The sequence below is a fragment of the Grampus griseus genome (assembly GCF_964374135.1).
Source record: "Grampus griseus genome assembly, chromosome: 2".
Classification (NCBI taxonomy): Eukaryota; Metazoa; Chordata; class Mammalia; order Artiodactyla; family Delphinidae; genus Grampus; species Grampus griseus.
This window is the reverse complement of record NC_139018.1, coordinates 61187462-61203640: the sequence shown is the minus strand read 5'-3', so window position 1 is coordinate 61203640 and position 16179 is coordinate 61187462. Positions and strand designations below refer to the sequence as shown.

The 16179-nt window shown below is 41.6% G+C and overlaps 1 protein-coding gene across 1 annotated transcript in view; it reads left to right on the top strand.

Annotated features, from left to right (window-relative positions):
• Positions 1–3420: 3420 nt before the first annotated feature.
• TTC6 (tetratricopeptide repeat domain 6) overlaps positions 3421–16179 on the top strand; it is a gene marked incomplete at both ends in the record, with an annotated part of 196312 nt that continues 183553 nt past the window's right edge. The window contains one exon of the mRNA XM_082649376.1: positions 3421–4365. Within this exon, the coding sequence (XP_082505502.1) occupies positions 3421–4365 (945 nt within the window). The remainder of the gene's footprint in view (positions 4366–16179) is intronic.

The window sequence follows — 16179 nt, the reverse complement described above, 5'->3', positions numbered from 1 at the left end:
AGGGAAGTGCAGTTGAGAGAGTAAAATCAGATTCCCACCAGGTACTAATGTGTTTCTGGTCTGTACTCTGTTCCAGTTACTACCTTTCAGTCTTTTGTAGGAAGAAATGCGGATGGTGTCAGTATGAGCATATTACCACCTGTGCAAACAATAAACAGCCAAAACACTATGAGGGGGATTTTACAGCATTTTTTAAATAAAGAAACTTCCTTAAGGGCTTTAGAAGTGATTTCATTTTTTTTTAATGTATTTATTTTTGGCTGCATTGGGTCTTCGTCGCTGCGTGCAGGCTTTCTCTCACTTCGGTGAGCAGGGGCTACTCTTCATTGTGGTGCGCGGGCTTCTCATTGTGGTGGCTTCTCTTGTTGCGGAGCATGGGCTCTAGGCACGCAGGCTTCAGTAGTTGCGGCATGCGGCTCAGTAGTTGTGGCTCGCGGGCTCTCGAGCGCAGGCTCAGTAGTTGTGGCTCACGGGCTTAGTTGCTCTGTGGCATGTGGGATCTTCCCGGACCAGGGCTTGAACCCGTGTCCCCTGCATTGGCAGGCGGATTTTTAACCACTGCACCACCAGGGAAGCCCTAGAAGTCACTTCTAATGTTCATATTCTACAGTTTGGAAAAGAGGCAACAGATGATTTTTTTCACTTTTTTTTTTTTTTTTGCGGTACGCGGGCCTCTCACTGCTGTGGCCTCTCCTGTTGCGGAGCACAGGCTCCGGACGCGCAGGCTCAGCGGCCATGGCTCACGGGCCCAGCCGCTCCGCGGCATGTGGGATCTTCCCGGACTGGGTCACGAACCCGTGTCCCCTGCATCGGCAGGCGGACTCTCAACCACTGCGCCACCAGGGAAGCCCTATTTTCACTTTTTAATAAGAAATCTTGTTATGGATAGTATTAAATTGTCCAAGGTCTAGTCAGTGGTGGAGCTGGGTGGAGAAAGAAAGCTTATTGATTCCCAGATGAGAGCTCTGTCATATAGCAGGGTCTTGAACTGGAGAACCAAAAATGGCTATTTTAGTGATTAAAAGCAATATGACTTTATTTAGAGGCTAAAGAGGATGTTTTCTTCATATTGCTCTCACTACATGATAAACGAAGAAATCTAATTGTAAAAATAACTCTCTTATGAGGTGATATAAAAGAAATTCAACCAAGAAATGTGGACAGGTGATAAGCAAAGAAATGCAAAGGAACATAAGAAAATATTTCTTTCCATATTTGTTTTAACCCATTGTATTTTGGCATAAAATGCAGTGATCCCCCTCACCACCCACCCCTACCCCCATCATAGTCAAACAATTGCCTCAGCACAATCTATTGATTAATTCTTCTTTTTAATGCTGTTATTTAATGCTGTTATTATAATATAACCCATATTATTCTTAATTCTTTTGCTCATTCAGTTTACATGTGGATTCTATCGGCAGTGTTTCAATTTTAATTCTTATATCCATATGAGTTTTAATTATCTTGCTGGACAAGTGCTCCCTCATTTCTCTTTTTCAAAATTTTGGCTAATCTACCCTGTTTATTATTTCAAATGAATCCAGAATTACTTTTCAAATTTCAAAATATCATTTTTCAGTTTTGATTATGATGGCATTAAACCAGTACAGTATTTTGGGAAGACCTGATAAAATTAAAATATTTGGTTTTCTTACCAAGGAACATTAACTGCCTATTTAGTAGAGTCTTTCTTCTATGTCCTTCAGTAAAATTAAAAAATTTATTCATGAAGTTTCAGCACATTTCTTGTTATGTTTATTCCTAGATATTTACTCCTTTAAATAAATTATACATGGAATTTTACCATTATGCTTTTGGTGTAAAGGAAGTTATTGGGGTTTTTTTTTGGTATTAATTTAAAAAATTTAAATGCCTTGCAGACCTCTATTATAATTCTAAACAGTTCTTTTAGTGCTTATGTTTTCTAGGTAATCACATTTGCAAATAATGATGATATTCCAGAGGTATTTCTGCTTTATTATTTTATTGTATTTTCAAAGAACCTTGGCCTTGGGTTTTCTAAGAAATAAGTAAATTAGTTTTTCTAATTTATTACTTTCTGCTTTTATTTTCATTGTTTTACCCTTATTTCTTGACACTCTTCTCTCCTTGGGCTCTGTGGAACTCTCTTCTCATTTTCCCAACTCTGTGATTGCTCTAGCTCCTCCTACCTCCCACCTGTGAATGTCAGAAGACTCTGTCATTAGCCATTCTCTATTTGTATTTCTTGTTATCTTGGCTTTTGGTATTGATCTTGCTTTCAAGATCTCAAAATTCACTTGTAATCATAGATAGCTGGCTCTGCTGAATAGCATAAGTTTTTCTTTTACATTGTGATAATACACATAAACATAAAATTTACCATCTTAACAGTTTTTAAGCGTAAAGTTCAGTGACTAGCAACAGCTTTCTTATGTACTTGGTTATGACCAAGACTTCATCAAAGTGATTCAAAGTTGCTATTTGATTTATTCCTAGTCATTGGCCAGATCCTATCAGTTTTACCTTATATAGTATTTTCACTCGGCTCTGTTACCAAACCCAGGCCTTAGGCCTTGCAGACTCATACTTGCCCTCTCTCTATTCTTTCTCCCACTTAACATTAGTATCCTCCAAGCCCCAGAACCTATCAAGCCACTTTTCTGTTAAAAGTTTTTGAATGGTTTCCAGTAGCCCACAGAAAAAGTACAAACACTCGGCATTCAAGGCCTCCTGATCTCACTGCAGCCTACCTTGTGGCTGATCACCTCTCGCCCTTCATACACTCTGCTTTATTTCTTGTCAAACATTGAGGCAAGTGGGCTGGGTAAGAAATGGAGACACCTGGGACCAGCTGGAGAAGTAAAGGGAAATTGCTACCCTGCCACAAGAGTAGGGATTTGGGTCTTGAATTGCCAGAGCCTTCATTTTTTTTTTTTCCAGAGAAACTGCAAATCTGCATTTTATATGAAAATCTCTCAATTTAAAATCGTTGGCTATGAATTAATATTTTTGAAAAACGCTGAGCAATTGAAAAACATGTTTGCAGGTAGGATCGAGGCCACATTTGACCTCTGTTCTCTCTTCTTGGCAGGGTTACTTTAGATTTTCTAGGCCTATGTGGAGTGTGGTCTCTCTTGCCTGGAATTGGGGCACTACATTATAGTCTAAAGAAACGTTAAAGTAAACCCAGTAGGGGTTTCGGAAACTCTCACTGTGAAAATGTTACTGATTTAAAGGTTTTTCATTATTCCTGTGAAAAGGCCAATAGTTGGACTTAAAATGATATAAACGAATACTACCCATCGTGCTTCAGCAAGCACAGTGAGCGCTCTACCATGAGAAGCTTTTCTGAGCTGGAATTTTGTTTATCAGTAGTTTTCATGTATATATGTATAATATTAATTTACTGTTATTTCACAGGACAAATTAGTCCAGATGTCCACGATTTCTAAGCACTTTGGACTGAAATACAAAGAAGAATCGTACATCTTTAAAGAGATTGAGAAGGTTCACAAGGAGACTAAAAAGGAATTTCTCCGATTCAAGGAGAAGTTGGCCTCCAAGCCGGCTGTGGGTGAAGTCCCTGTTTTCGGCCTCCGGGTCCCCGGTCCGGCCCGGCATGGGGGGAAGTGGAGCGTTTCCCGCGCCGGACCCCAAAAGCCACCAGACTCCCCTCGGGCCAAAGGCCGTGCGCCCCTCGATGCGGCCCTCCCGCAGCCGGCGCCCCGAGGCGCAGCGCGGCCCCGGGGCCCGAGCGAGGCGGCCGCTTCCGGGAAGACCCAGCCCTTCTGCCCCCAGGACTTCTACTTGCGGAGCTCCGTGTTCCTCCGGCACTGGCCCCAGAAGAAGCCGCCGGTCATCGCCTCCAGGGCGGGCACGTCCAGACCCGTGGTCCTGATGCCGCCACCTGCGCCCAGGGGGAAGGTCCGGGCGCACCAGGGCGCCAGGAGCCCACGGCCCGCGGGCTCCAAGCCGGTCCTCGACCCGGCCGGGGGCCGCGACGCGAGCCAGGAGCCGGCTCGGCTCGCGGAGGCCCGCAAGGCCAGAGAGACGAAGGGCGGCTCCCTGTCCGGAGACGAGGGAGACTCGGAGGCGGCCGGCCGGCGGAGTGAAGTGAGAATTCACACCCGCTTCCTGCGCGAGGGCTCGCGCGGCGAGTCGCGGGAAGCCCCCGTGTCGGTTTCCAAAACCGACCGCGAGAGCGATCCGCCGAGTGACGCGCGGGAGGCCGCCCCGCAGGACCCGCAGCCCGTGCGAGCGATCCCGGCATCCATCGAGATCATCGCCCCGCTTCAGTCCGAGGCCCAGCAGGCCTCCAACCCGAGCATCAAAGAGCTCATCCAGAGCGTCCTCGGCCAGAACTACGACATTAAAATGGAAGTAGGTGACCCAAAAGGAGAGTAGTATTTCTCCTGGGTAAATGTAACTTAAGGATACAAACATAAAATAAGTGCATGTGGTGTGTTATAAGCTAGACAAAACGCTGGGGTGTTATTCAGGTTCTTTGAATTTTCCATCGAGGGAGTATATCCTCTTTAAAAAGTGAAAATAATTGAGAGCATATTTCAAAAACTGGTACAAAGAACATTAGTTTTTAGACCTGAGTAATGCATCACTGGTAACCTTTCCTTTCAAAGTCTTTGTGATTATTTAGTATTGATTTAGCAGATGTTTTATATGAAAGAGTCTTTTTCTGTACAGTTTATTAACAGTGAATCTATATCTTAAGAAGATCAGTATATTACTAATAAGTTGAATTTATGAGTTCTGTACTATTTTCAGTGAAAACTGTTCTCCTAAAATATCTTTAAAAAATTTACTTTCTAGGTCTTCCCAATTATAGAGACTATAAGTTATTATTTGTCCCAATGACAACCCCATCAGGTGGGTACCCATGAGAGCCCCATTTTACATAAGAGGCTTCCTGGCTTTCGTGAGGTTAAGAGGATTGGCTCACAGTCCTGCAACTAAGGCAGAGCAGAGCTGGGATTCCATCCCAGCCGGTCACACCCCAGAGAGTAGACTGGAACCATGCCAGGGCTGGCTATTTGTTGATTGTGATGTGTCGTCCCCAGCAGGGAGCAAAGCTAGATAGGGTCATAGTTTAAGATATTTTGTTCATTATATAGACTTTGCCTTGACAGGGACCTTCAAAGTAAAAATAATAGCAGGGGAATCTGAGTCCCACACAGAAAGAGAGAGAGGGAGAGAGGGAGGGAAGAAGGGAAGGAGGAAAGGACAGAGAGAGAGAGAGAGAGAGAGTTTTTTTTTTTTTGAGAATGGTAATGAGAATGGCACTTAGGGGGGAAGAAGATTCTATTACTGTTCTTGGCTGCAGCTCCAAACCTCTTGTTAGTACACAGAATACTGCTGCCACATTATGTCTTTAAAATAGTTTCAGCCCAGAATATACTCTTGGCTGTGATTTAAGGAATGTGATCCTAAAGCCCATTAGGGAAACAAAAACGTGTAAGGACAAGAGTCCCCAGTGTAGTCTTTGACCTAATGTTTGTCGGCAGAATGGGACAAATGTTTTCAGTTAAGACCCATACCTCGATACGGTTACTGAACAAGATCAGTGTGACTGCTCAGGCCGTTTCAAAATGGGTATTTCTAATTAGGTTTTCTGTGGGCCTAACAGAAAATGAATCAGGGATGCACACTGGAGAGCCTCAATGGAGAGAACAAAGCCTCATTGCCTGCCCCTGTGAGAAGAACTCTGTGACATAGTCAAGGCATGTGACATGAAGAGGGGCCTATATTAGAAGCTGGCTCGAGGTCCTGTACAGTTGGGGAAAGTTACACTTTTAGAGCAAGGCCCCATAGAGAAAGTACATTTTGAAGGGTTCAAATAGAATAGAATATAAGAAGGGAGTGTATCAGTGACGAATGGGCCCTGGGACAGTGAATTCTGTTCTTTCTGGTATTCCATTTCTCTTGTGTATCCTTTTCTGGTGCTTCAGTTACCTGAATTGTTTTATGTAGGAGAGTGGCCTGAAGGATTAGGGTCAGAAGCCAGGGTCACTAACTAGCCCCGCATTGTAAGACTTGGCCAGTTTCAAATGCCTCAGTCCCATCCTGCCTTCCATTGTATTGATTTTTTTGTGTAGCTAGATTTTGTTCTTGCTTTTAAAACTTTGCCTCTGCCTGCCCCCCACCCAACAATTCCAGAAGATGGAGCTTTGCATTATCTTGGTTTCAGAAGTTTTATTAGGGTGAGAAGAGAACAATGGGGAATTTGTCGAAATGGCTATGGCTGGGTAGGTAAGAGAAAGCGATGAGAATGCAAGCGTAAAAAGTGGTATCTAAATTATGATTTTAAAAATTCTTAAGATTACAATAAGGACACTTGTTTTAAACATTTGGAGTTTATATAAACAATGTTCTCTCCATGATAAGCAAGGAATATGGTTCTTTACTTCAGACATCTTAATTTGGAGCCAGTCCCCGGAGGGAAAGCCAAAGGATAAGACAGTCCTGGCAGGGTGTGCTGTCTCTGTTTAGAGTTTGGGCAGAGCCCTTTCAGACCTATTCCACAAACAATTACATAGGCCAAAAGGTGCACAGAATATCTAAAGATGAAACTCAGCTGTCAAATGTAGGTCAAACATCTAAACCAGGGTTTCTCAACCTTGGCACTTAACTTTTTGTTTGAATAATCCTTCTTTGTGGGTGGCTGTCCTGTAATTGTAGGATGTTTAGAATTATCCCTGGCCTCTACCCAGTAGATGCCAGTAGTATGATCCTCTCGTCACCCTCCCCACCACCAAGTCATAACAATTGGAATATCTCTAGATGTTGCTGAATGAGACCCTGGGGAGAAGGGCAAAATTGCTCCCCTTTTAACCTCCCATCTAGTTAGGAACTACTGTCTTAAACAGTATGCATACACTATGGCAGGAGGGATAGAAATGTTATAAGGTCCTATGTTTGTTTTACTGAGGAGTTCAATACTATCACTCACAAAATACATTCTAATTATATGAGACTGAAGTTCAGAGACTACCTTCCAGATATTAATTGAGGATGAAGGAATCAGCCCTTCCTGGCTTCTGTCATGTGTAGTTGTTTTTGGCCATATAGCTCAAAAGAAAAATGGCTTAACATGACCCACGTAAGAGGGAATTCATGTCCCAAGGTCTTCTTTAAACAAATAATGTATAGCTCACAAGCAAATGTTTTATCATAAAACTTATGCCTGCCTTTAACTTTAGGGAAGATGAAATAGATGTACTTTTGCCTCTTCTTCCTGCTAAGTACAACTAAGTACAAACCTTAGATGTTATTTATAAAACAAACATGAGAAGACTCCAAAAGGTGGAGAGAAGCAGACTGGCTAGGGACTTTGGGATCCAAGGAATCACATAACCTGATGAGTTCTCAGGTTTTTTTTTGGTCTCATGTCTGCCAGATTTGGAGCTAAAGAAGCTGGCAACCTAAGAATGCCAATGGGTGCAGACAGAAAAAGCCCCAGCCAAAGCCTGCTCTCTGTAGCTAAGGATCAAGAAAGGGGCAGCCTAGCAAGATGAAACTTTTAGACAATAACTGTGCTACTTTAGTCAAACACCACAGAAAAACCTATGGCCCTATCCCCACCCCTGCCAGCCAGGGCTGAGGGGGGAGCCTAAACTTCCACTCTTACCAGGCTGAAACAAGGTACCCCAACTCCTTCCCTAATGATGTGGTGTTAGTGGAGAGTCAAGACTTTCAACACTGCCTGGCAGTAAAGAGGCTACCCTACCCACCCCCCCTGCCCCCTTAGTGTCACTGGACGCCTTGTAGGGAACGGTAATGAGAGACTTCTGTCCCTCCCCACCAGGATGGTATCAGTAGAGGCCTAGTGGGGGGCCAGAACTCCTACTCCCGCCCAGCAATAGCAGGGAGCCCCTTACCTCTGGTGCCAGTGGAGACCAAGCTGGGAATTTGGACCACTACCCCTACCTGGCAGTAATGAGGCAGCCTTGGCCCTCCTCCTACTGCCCCTACTAGAGCAGTTTCAGAGGAATGTTTAAATAAGATCCAGACTCTCATAATACCCCAAATGTCCAGGTTTCAATAGAAAATCACTTATACCAAGAACTGAGAACATTTAGACTTGGAATAAAAAAAGACAATGAATACCAACACTGAGATGACTGAGATGTTAGAATTATCTGACAAAGATTTTAAAGAGGCCCTCAAAAAAAAAAAAAAAAAAAAAAGCCCCAATGAGCAATAATAATGAGCACACTTGGAACAATGAGAAAAAGAGAAAGTCTTAGCAGAGAAATAGAAAGTCTCAGTAAAGAAACAGAACATATAAAGAGAACCAAAGAAAAATTTTAGAACTAAAAAATACAGTAATTGAAATAAAACTCAATGGATGGCTCAAAAACTGAACGGAGGGGAGATAGTGGAAAGAATCAATGAACACAAGGATGGAACAATACAATTTTCTCAGTCTGAACAATAGAGAGACAATAGACTGGGGGAAAAAAATAGAGCCTCAGGGACTTGTGGGACTATAACAGAAGATCTAACCTTCCTGCCATCAAAGTTCTGGAAAATGACAAAAGCCCAAACCAAAGAAACCCAAAGGAATCCACACCAAAACATGTAATAGTCAAACTTTTGAAAACTAAAGAAAAAGAAAAAGTCTTTGAAAGCAATGAGAGAGAAACAATGTGTTACGGATAGGGAAAAGCAACTTGAATGACGGGATTTCTCACTGGAAACCATGGAGGCCAGAAGGATTGGCACAGCATTTTCAAATGCTGAAAGAAAAGAACTGTCCACCCAAAATTCTGTATCTAGGCAAATTATCCTTCAAGAATGTAGGGAAAATCAAGACATTCTCAGATGAAGGAAAGCTAAGAGAATTTGTCACTTGCAGTCTTACCCTAAAAGGATGACTAAAGGAAGTTCTCTAAACAGAAAGGAATGATTAGAAGAAAAGACTTGGAACAAACACCAGGAAGAAAGAAAGAATATAATAAGCAAAAACTATGGCTAAATACAATAGGCATTCCTTCTCCTGAGCTTTTCAAATGTATTTGATGGTTGATGCTAAAATTATAAGGCTGTTTGATGTGATTTTAAATGTATGTAGAGGAAATATTTAAGACAATTATAAATAGGGGAAGGTAAATAGATATAAAAGGAATATGGTTTCTATAGTTCACTGTAATTGGAAAATAACAATTCCAGTAGACTGTAATAAGTTATGTATATATAATGTACTATCTGGAGCAATGACCAAAAAAGCTATACAAAGAGATTCACTCAAAAAACATTATAGATAAATCAAAATAGAATTAAAAAATTTTAAGTAACCCACAGGAAGGCAGGTAAAAAGTAAACATAAGCAAAAAGCAGAGAATAAAAAGAAAACAAGAAATAAGGAAGCAGTTTCAAACTCAAATATATCGATAGCAACATTAAAGGTAAATGGTCTACATATACTGATTGAAAGCAGAGATTGGCAAGTGGATTCCATATATAACACAACTATATATTGTTTACAAGAAACATACTTCCAGTATAATGATATAGGCAGGTTTAAAATAAAGCATGAAAAAACATCAGGCACACCTTCTTCAAAAGAAAATAGGAGGGGCTATATTAATTTCAGTTAAAGTAGACTTCAGAACAAAGAAAATTACTAGAGACACAATGGGCATTATAATATGATAAAAGGTTCAATCCATTAAGAAGACAAAGCAATCCTAAATTTGTATGAACCAAACAACAGAGCTGAAAAAATATGTGAAGTAAAAACTGAAAGGAGAAATAGATGAATCTACATAGTTGAAGATGTCAACACCCTTCTTTCAACAATTGATAGAAAACTAGATAGAAATTTCCCAAGAATATAGAACTCAACAATACCATCAAACATCAGGATCGAATGTACATTTTTAGAACACTGCACCTAACGGCAGCAGAAGGCACATTTTTGTCACTGTCCATGTGACATATACTAAGACCATATCTGGTTCATAAAAATGAACGTCAGTAAGTTGAAAAGCATTGACATCAGGGGAGACCTTCAAGATGGCAGAGGAGTAAGACGTGGAGATAATCTTCCTCCCCACAGACACATCAGAAATACATCTACATGTGGAACAACTCCTACAGAACACCTACTGAACGCTGGCAGAAGACCTCAGACTTCCCAAAAGGCAAGAAATTCCCCACGTACCTGGGTAGGGCAAAAGAAAAAAGAAAAAACAGAGACAAAAGAATAGGGATGGGACCTGCACCTCTGGGAGGGAGCTGTGAAGGAGGAAATTTTTCCACACACTAGGAAACCCCTTCAAGAGCGGAGATGGGGGGTGGCTGGGGGGGGGAAGCTTTGGAGCCATGGAGGAGAGTGCAGCAACAGGGGTGCAGAGGGCAAAGCAGAGAGATTCCCGCACAGAGGATCAGTGCTGACCAGCACTCACCAGCCTGAGGGGCTTCTCTGCTCACCTGCTGGGGTGGGTGGGGGCTGGGAGCTGAGGCTCTGGCTTTGGAGGTCAGATCCCAGGGAGAGGACTGGGGTTGGCGGTATGAACACAGCCTGAAGGGGGCTAGTGCACCACAGCTAGCTGGGAGGGAGTTTGGGAAAAAGTCTGAAACTGCCTAAGGGGCAAGAGACCATTGTTTTGGGGTGTGTGAAGAGAGGGGATTCAGAGCACCACCTAAACAAGCTCCAGAGACGGGCATGAGCTGTGGCTATCAGCACGAACACCAGAGACAGGCATGAAATGCTAGCACTGCTGCTTCAGCCACCAAGAATCCTGTGTGCAAGCACGGGTCACTATCCACACCTCCCCTTCCGGGAGCCTGTGCAGCCTGCCACTGCCAGGGTCCTGTGATCAAGGGACAACTTCCCTGGGACAACACACAGCGCACCTCAGGCTGGTGCAACATCACGCTGGCCTCTGCCACCGTAGGCTTGTGCCACATCCGTACCCCTCCCAACCCCTGGCCTGAGTGAGCCAGAGCCCCCTAATCAGCTGCTACTTTAACACCATCCTGTCTGGGTGGGGAACAGATGCCCTCAGGTGACCTACAAACAGAGGGGGCCCAAATCCAAAGCTGAACCTCAGGAGCTGTGTGAACAAAGAAGAGAAAGGAAAATTCACTGTGCAGCCTCAGGAGGAGCGGATTAAACCTCCACAATAAACTTGATGTACCCTGCATCTGTGGAATACCTGAATAGACAACGAATCATCCCAAAATTGAGGCGGTGGACTTTGGGAGCAACTGTAGACTTGGGGTTTGCTTTCTGGGTCTAATTCGTTTCTGGTTTTGTGTTTATCTTAGTTTAGTACTTAGAGCTTATTATCATTGGTGGATTTGTTTATTGATTTGGTTACACTCTTTCTTTTTTTTATATATAGATATATATATATTTTTTCCTTTTTCTCCTTTTTGTGAGTGTGTATGCCTATGCTTCTCTGTGTGATTTTGTCTGTATAGCTTTGCTATTACCATTTGTCCTAGGGTTCTGTCTGTTTTTTTTTTTTTTAGTATGGTTTCTAGCGCTTGTTATCATTGGTGGATTTGTTTTTTGGTTTGGTTGCTCAGACTTCCCAAAACCTGTGTGGCTGACAGGGTCTTGGTGCTCTGGCCAGGTATCAGGCCTGTGCCTCTGAGGTGGGAGAGCTGAGTTCAGGACATTGGTCAACCAGAGACCTCCCGGCTCCACGTAATATCAGATGGCGAAAGCTCTCCCAGAGATCTCCATCTCAACACTAAGACCCACCTCCACTCAAAGACCAGCAAGCTACAGTGCTGGAAACCCTAGACCAAACAACTAGCAAGGCAGGAACACAACCCCACCCATTAGCAGAGAGGCTGCCTAACATCATAATAAGCTCACAGACACCCCAAAACACACCACCGGATGTGGTCCTGCCCACCAGAAAGACAAGATCCAGCCTCATCCACCAGAACACGGGCACCAGTCCCCTCTACCAGGAAGCCTACACAACCCACTGAACCAACCTTAGCCACTGGGGGCAGACACCAAAAACACAGGGAACTACAAACCTGCAGCCTGCAAAAAGGAGACCCCAAACACAGTAAGCAAAATGAGAAGACAGAGAAACACAGAGCAGATGAAGGAGCAAGGTAAAAACCCACCAGCCCAAACAAATGAAGAGGAAGTAGGCAGTCTACCTGAAAAAGAATTCAGAGTAATGATAGTAAAGATGATCCAAAATCTTGGAAATAGAATGGAGAAAATACAAGAAACGTTTAACAAGGACCTAGAAGAGCTAAAGAGCAAACAAAAAATGATGAACAACACAATAAATGAAATGAAAGATTCTCTAGAAGGAATCAATAGCAGAAAAACTGAGGCAGAAGAACAGATAAGTGACCTGGAAGATAAAATAGTGGAAATAACTACCACAGAGCAGATTAAAGAAAAAAGAATGAAAAGAATTGAGGACAGTCTCAGAGACCTCTGGGACAACATTAAATGCACCAACATTCAAATCATAGAGGTCTCAGAAGAAGAGAGAAAGAAAGGGACTGAGAAAATATTTGAAGAGATTATAGTTGAAAAGTTCCCTAATATGGGAAAGGAAATAGTCAATCAAGTCCAGGAAACGCAGAGAGGCCCATACAGGATAAATCCGAGGAGAAACACATCAAGACACATATTAATCAAACTATCAAAAATTAAATACAAAGAAAAATATTGAAAACAGCAAGGGAGAGGCTTCCCTGGTGACGCAGTAGTTGAGAGTCCGCCTGCCAATGCAGGGGACACAGGTTCGTGTCCCGGTCTGGGAAGGTCCCATGTGCTGCGGAGCGGCTGGGCCCGTGAGCCATGGCTGCTGAGCCTGCACGTCCGGAGCTTGTGCTCTGCAACGGGAGAGGCCACAACAGTGAGAAGCCCGCGTACAGCAAAAAAAAAAAAAAAAAAAAAGCAAGGGAAAAACAACAAATAACATACAAGGGAATCCCCATAATGTTAAGAGCTGATCTTTCAGCAGAAACTCTCCAAGCCAGAAGGAAGTGGCAGGACATATTTAAAGTGATGAAAGGGAAAAACCTACAACCAAGATTACTCTACCCAGCAAGGATCTCATTCAGATTCATCAGAGAAATCAAAAGCTTTACAGACAAGCAAAAGCTAAGAGAATTCAGCACCACCAAACCAGTTTTACAACAAATGCTAAAGAAACCTCTCTAGGCAGGAAACACAAGAGAAGGAAAAGACCTACAATAACAAATCGAAAACAATTAAGAAAATGCGAATAAGCGCATATATATCGGTAATTACCTTAAATGTAAATGGATTAAATGCTCCAACCAAAAGACACAGACTGGCTGAGTGGATACAAAACCAAGACCCATATATGTGCTGTGTACAAGAAACCCACTTCAGACCTAGGGACACATACAGAATGAAAGTGAAGGGATGGAAAGAGATATTCCATGCAAATAGAAATTAAAAGAAAGCTGGAGTAGCAATTCCCATATCAGACAAAATAGACTTTAAAATAAAGACTATTATAAGAGACAAAGAAGGACACTACATAATGCCCAAGGGCTCAATCCAAGAAGAAGATATAACAGTTGTAAATATTTATGCACCCAACATAGGAGCACTTCAATACATAAGGCAAATGCTAACAGCCATAAAAGGGGAAATTGACAGTAACACAATAATAGTAGGGGACTTTAACATCCCACATTCACCAATGGACAGATCAACCAAAATGAAAATAAATAAGGAAACACAAGCTTTAAATGATACATTAAACAAGATGGACTTAATTGATATTTATAGGACATTCCATCCAGAAACAACAGAATACACTTTCTTCTCAAGCACTCATGGAACATTCTCCAGGATAGATCATATCTTGGGTCACAAATCAAACCTTGGTAGATATAAGAAAATTGAAATCGTATCAGGTTATCTTTTCTGACAACAACGCTATGAGACTAGATATCAATTACAGGAAAAAATCTGTAAGAAATACAAACACATGGAGGCTAAATAATACACTACTAAACAACCAAAAGATCACTGAAGAAATCAAAGAGGAGGTCAAAAAATACCTAGAAAAAAATGACAATGTAAACACGACGACCCAAAACCTATGGGATGCTGCAAAGGCAGTTCTAAGAGGGACGCTTATAGCAATACAATCCTACCTCAAGAAACAAGAAACATCTCAAATAAACAACCTAACCTTACACCTAAAGCAGTTAGAGAAAGAAGATTAAAAAAACCCCAAAGCAGAAGGAAAGAAATCATAAAGATCAGATCAGAAGTAAAGGAAAAAGAAATGAAGGAAACAATAGCAAAGATCAGTAAAACTAAACCTGGTTCTTTGAGAAGATAAACAAAATTGATAAACCTTTAGCCAGACACGTCAAGAAAAAAAGGGAGAAGACTCAATAGAATTAGGAATGAACAAGGAGAAGTAACAACTGACACTGCAGAAATACAAAGGATCATGAGAGATTACTATAAGCAACTATATGCCAATAAAATGGACAACCTGGAAGAAATGGACAAATTCTTAGAAAAACACAACCTTCTGAGACTGAACCAGGAAGAAATAGAAAATATAAACAGACCAATTACAAGCACTGAAATTGCAGCTGTGATTAAAAATCTTCCAACAAACAAAAGCCCAGGACCAGATGGCTTCACAGGCAAATTCTATCAAACATTTAGAGAAGAGCTAATACCTATCCTCCTCAAGCTCTTCCAAAATATAGCAGAGGGAAGAACACTCCCAAGCTCATTCTACGAGGCCACCATCATCCTGATACCAATATCAGACAAAGGTGTCACAAAGAAAGAAAACTACAGGCCAATATCCCTGATGAACATAGATGCAAAAATCCTCAACAAAATACTAGCAAACAGAATCCAGCAGCAAATAAAAAGGATCATACATCAGGTTCAAGTGGGGTTTATCCCAGGAATGCAAGGATTCTTCTGTATATGCAAATCAATCAATGTGATAAACCATATTAACAAATTGAAGGAGAAAAACCATATGATCATCTCCATAGATGCAGAAAATGCTTTTGACAAAATTTAACACCCATTTATGATAAAAACCTTCCAGAAAGTAGGCACAGAGGGAACTTACCTCAACATAATAAAGACGATATATGACAAACCCACAGCCAACATTGTTCTCAATGGTGAAAAACTGAAACCATTTCCTCTAAGGTCAAGAACAAGACAAAGTTGTCCACTCTCACCACTACTATTCAACGTAGTTTTGGAAGTTTTAGCCACAGCAATCAGAGAAAAAGTAATATAAGGAATCCAAATCGGAAAAGAAGAAGTAAAGATGTCACTGTTTGCAGAAGACATGATACTCTTCATGGAGAATCCTAAAGATGCTACCAGAAAACCACTAGAGCTAATCGATGAATTTGATTAAGTAGGAGGATACAAAATTAATGCACAGAAATCTCTTGCATTCCTATACACTAATGATGAAAAATCTGAAAGAGAAATAAAGGAAACACTCCCATTTACCATTGCAACAATAAGAATAAAATACCTAGATGTAAACCTACCTAAGGAGACAAAAGACCTGTGTGCAGAAAGCTATGACACTGATGAAAAAAATTAAAGATGATACAAACAGATGGAGAGATATACCATGTTCTTAGATTGGAAGAATCAACATTGTGAAAATGACTATAGTACCCAAAGCAATCTACAGATTCAATGCAATCCCTATCAAACTACCAGTGGCATTTTTCACAGAACTAGAACAAAAAATTTCACAATTTGTATGGAAACATAAAAGACCCATAATAGCCAAAGCAATCTTGAGAAAGAAAACGGAGCTGGAGGAATCAGGCTCCTGGACTTTAGACTATACTACAAAGCTACAGTAATCAAGACAGTATGGCACTGGCACAAAAACAGAAATATAGATCAATGGAACAGGATAGAAAGCCCAGAGATAAACGCATGCACATATGGTCACCTTATCTTTGATAAAATAGGTAAGAATATACAATGGAGAAAAGACAGCCTCTTCAATAAGTGGTGCTGGGAAAACTGGACAGCTACATGTAAAAGAATGAAATTGGAACACTCCCTAACATCATACACAAAAATAACCTCAAAATGGATTAAAGACCTAAATGTAAGGCCGGACACTATAAAACTCCTAGAGGAAAACATAGGCAGAACACTCTATGACATAAATCACCGTAAGATCCTTT